This window comes from Nelumbo lutea, chromosome 8 (genome assembly GCF_056320005.1).
Source record: "Nelumbo lutea isolate HS-2025 chromosome 8, American lotus-T2T, whole genome shotgun sequence".
Lineage (NCBI taxonomy): Eukaryota > Viridiplantae > Streptophyta > Magnoliopsida > Proteales > Nelumbonaceae > Nelumbo > Nelumbo lutea.
The window spans coordinates 48,541,797-48,545,729 of NC_142691.1; the positions used below are offsets into that span (position 1 = coordinate 48,541,797).

At 32.9% G+C, this 3,933-nt stretch overlaps 1 protein-coding gene across 1 annotated transcript; it reads right to left on the reverse strand.

Annotated features, from left to right (window-relative positions):
- Nucleotides 1–523: 523 nt before the first annotated feature.
- LOC148844052 (uncharacterized) lies at nt 524–3,048 on the reverse strand. Its single transcript, XM_088959487.1, has 5 exons — nt 2,424–3,048; nt 2,191–2,332; nt 1,948–2,045; nt 1,633–1,716; nt 524–642 (listed from the first exon to the last, which is right to left on the reverse strand). The coding sequence occupies exons 1-5, from the start codon at nt 3,046–3,048 to the stop codon at nt 524–526; spliced, it is 1,068 nt and encodes a 355-aa protein (XP_088815613.1).
- Between the last annotated feature and the right edge of the window lie 885 nt (nt 3,049–3,933).

A 3,933-nucleotide genomic window follows, 5' to 3' on the forward strand; every position in this document is an offset into this window, starting at 1 on the left:
TTTGTTATAGTCTACTAAGGAAACAATCGAGACTCAAACTGAGACATGGCCACCATGGGTGTGGGGTTCCCTTTCAATTTTCATATTTTTTTGTCACATAATCATACCGATTGAACTTGTATTATGCTCATTTGTAAATTGGGATTCATTTCTTTTTTTTTTCCTTTTTGTACTACAATATCCAAATCCAATGGTAGTTTAGCTTAATTTGGAAAGAGTACAAATACATATAGAATAATACAAAATATAAGGTTTTGCACTCTACATATTTTCATTTATACTTTTTCCAAACTAAGCATTTGGAAAAAAGGTTTGGTCGGTGTATTTGTATCTTATAGTGACCAATATTCTATCTAAGCTTACTTTGAATGGGTATACAATATACTGTACCTGGGTTTGCATGACTTTGAAAACCTCCATACCCCTTTTTGTATTGGTGTATCCATGGGTTTTCATGACTTTGGATACAAATATGATATGCCCAATACAGATGAATATTCGGAGTTGAGTTTTCTCCCCTTCCCTATAACCATCTACATCCCTCGTCGGCCTCTGCCGACGTCTTTTGCTTATACCCAAATGGATTGAATAGTGCAACCACAAGAACTCGAAAATGAAATTTACCAGAGCTTTGCCAACATCCTACAGGATAAAATTCCCATGAGATTAGTATCCTTGATCATGACTCTAGAATACAGAAATGGATTTTAGCTATCTCCCATAGATACCTTTAGCCCTTGTTCACTTCAAAATGTCTGTCACTTTTTGCCTTTGTTCTTTGCTTGCTTCTTCTCTTGTGCATTAGAATCACATATAATTGTCAAGAACTCATTCAATAGATTTTGTATGTTCAAGAAGAGGGTTGGACAACCACCTTGCCTCCTTTTTGCTTTAAATTTTGCAAAGAATTCCATCCATTCATCAGTCATTACAAATACATGTTATTCCTCTTCTTTTTCTTCTATTTTTTCCATTAAGTCCTCTTCCCCCTACTTATTAGAAAATACCCATTATAACAGCTCAATGCATCTTACCATTAGTTAGATAAATAAAATTTTTAATTAATAGAAAAAAATTATAACTTATAATTGAGAAACAAAATCATTCATTGAGAAATACCCTTTATAACAACTCAATGCACCTTACCATTAGCTATTTCAGGTTTTTAGATTCTACTTTCCTTGAGTTTTTGACAAGCCCTTTTAATTGTTTTCCAAATATACAAAGAAAAAGGTAAGAAAAACTTCTACTAGTCCATAAGCAATGCAAATTATAAAAGGAGTAATTTCTTTCACCTTATGGAAATGGACCCCTTTAGATGGTCAAGTCTTTCAGAGTTTCCTTTGGACTTCCTATTCAAAAACACTAAGAAGACAAGAAAAGAAATTTCACAAAAAATTCTATACATATTGCTATAAGATTGTGCATTCTTAATTCATCAAACATAATATTTAGATACTCAAAAATAAAAAGATCATAAACACAAGTAACAAAAAAGATAAAAAACCAAGTTCACCAAGTATTAAAAACAAATCAAAACTTTAAGTTCAACATAGAGTTTGGCTTACTAATCTAATCATCCAAATTCTCTAGATATGTTGGCCCCACTTCTCAATGGTACCAACTACTAACCAAAGCCAGGTGGTATTTCACCATCATCTTCATCTTCATCTTTGGGAGGTTGTGTTAAATCTACATATCCAACTTGAGTGTTGGCTGCATTTTCCTTCATGATTCCACATTATTCAATGAAAAATTCATCATCACTTAAAGAACAAAAATAAAAAATTATAATTCAAAAAATAGCTAAAATAATCAAGTATGGAAATATCATTTGAGGTAATATTAATGATAGTTACCATCAATCCTAGTTTTTTTTTCTTGATGATGATTCCATTATTGAAAATGTTGTCTCATTAGCTTTAAATATATCATCATTCTCATTACCATCAAGTAATGGAGAATCCTCATCATTGTGCACTATCCAATCTTCCACAACATCAACATGTTCATGCCCAATTGGGTTAAGACTTTCATTTTTTCTCCTAAAAATAAATAAATGATACATTAGATGCAATGCAAGCATTAAAAAAAGCAATCATGAAACATAAAAGCTAAAACACCTACCCATCCATCACATGCAGGTTGCAATGAACATATATTAGGTCATTGAGCCTCTAGTGCTCTAACATATTCATTCTCTTCGTGTGTATATGTTCAAAAACATTCCAATTGCGTTCACATTCAGATGAGTTACACATCTGGCTAAAGATCCTTACAACAATCATTTTCAAAATTTGAGTGTCACAACCAAATCCCAGCCACCACTCACCTATATACAATGAAATAAAGTTGATTTAATTTATAAAATAAAATTGAAATTTGAAATAATAAACATGTTATAGGAAAAAAGTATTTATTACTTGGAGGCATTGACTTAGTCTTCATTGAGAAAGGTCTTCCAAAATTACCACGACAATTTTCAAAAAGAGTAAGCTCTTTGTTCAGCTTTATCTCCACATCACCTAATTTGATTGCAAGCTTTTCAATGACATAAAAAACTGCAGACATAACGGCCAGGGATTTAACTTTTGATTTCGGATCATAATAATACCCTGCAAGATGAAGCCTCTGACCCATTTGTCTATTCCATCTTCTATCAATAATGTCCATGATTGGGTCATATTCAACTTTCTTATAATTAAAAAACTTTTTCAATGATTCTTTTGCCTTCAACATTACATGATACATATACCCCATTGCTTGTTTAAACTTAGAATTTGCAAGTCTCAATGCACTAAAAAGAGGTGATGTGAAACCCACAATCATTTTGCATTGTGCCCAAAATTCAGAATCCAAAACTATTTGTATTATTTCCTTCCCCTTTGCATCTTTTGCATACCTAGAATCAATAAAACTCCGATTTGTCACCAAATTTTGCAGATCATGCATGTGCTTCAAAATGCTATCCAATGCAATGAAATTAGTTGCAAAACGAGTGGCTTCAGGACGTACTATATCAGTCCAACCAGGTCTCTTCTTTAGCATTAAGAGTACAAAAATATGATTGTAGACAAATTTGGTAATTCTAGATGCACGTTAAACCACATTTGCAACATAATCCATTTCCCCAATTTCCTTTATCATCAAATTTAGACAATGTGCTGCACAAGGTGACCAATATATCCATGAAAATTCTACTTCCAAGAATCTTCATGCAGCTACATAATTTGTAGCATTGTCATAACCACCTGAACAACATTTTCTACTTTTACCCAATCAATAACTTCATTAAACAAAATAAATAAATCCTTTGCACTCTTGAATGTTTCAGAAGCATCTACAGACTTCACAAATACAGTTCCTGTAGGACAATACACTAAAAAGTTAATCAATGTTTGGCTACGTGTATATGCCCAACCCTTAGCCATTATAGTGCAACCATATGTAGCCCAATCCTTATGGAGTTTATCAACTGACATTTGCACCTCCTGAACTAAATCCTTCAATAAATTAGTCCTACAATTATGATATGAAGGAGCTTTGTACCCTGGATCAATAGTAGCAAGGGCATCCAACATAAGCTGAAAATATCTTGAACACAAAGCATTCAAGGGAATATAAACATCACATAACCACTTCATAACAACATGGCCCACATGATTAATTACTCCCTTAGATGGCCAATACACTCTTAATTCCAAGTTATGCACCTGGAATGGTCCATGGAGCAAAATGGCTAGTTATTAGCCCTGAAGATGCTATTCCCTTTCCCGATGATGTAGTTGGTTTTTTCCCTTAATAAGTATCATGTGTACTAGGTGGATCTATTTCTCTAATCTCAATACCATCATCATTATCATTCCTTCTACATTGTACTCTAGTGTCAACAAAATTCATTGGTTGCTTTTCACTTTTTTTTTTTGTCATTGA

Bases quoted from the DNA above. Each gene is read 5' to 3' on its own strand.
- LOC148844052 (XM_088959487.1), bottom strand. From the start codon at position 3,048: ATGCTAAAGAAGAGACCTGGTTGGACTGATATAGTACGTCCTGAAGCC. The intron at 2,333-2,423 runs GTAATAAATACT...CATTGTATATAG, and splicing joins GACTAAGTCAATGCCTCCAA to GTGAGTGGTGGCTGGGATTT. The intron at 1,717-1,947 runs GTAATGAGAATG...AGGAAAATGCAG, and splicing joins GGATTCTCCATTACTTGATG to CCAACACTCAAGTTGGATAT.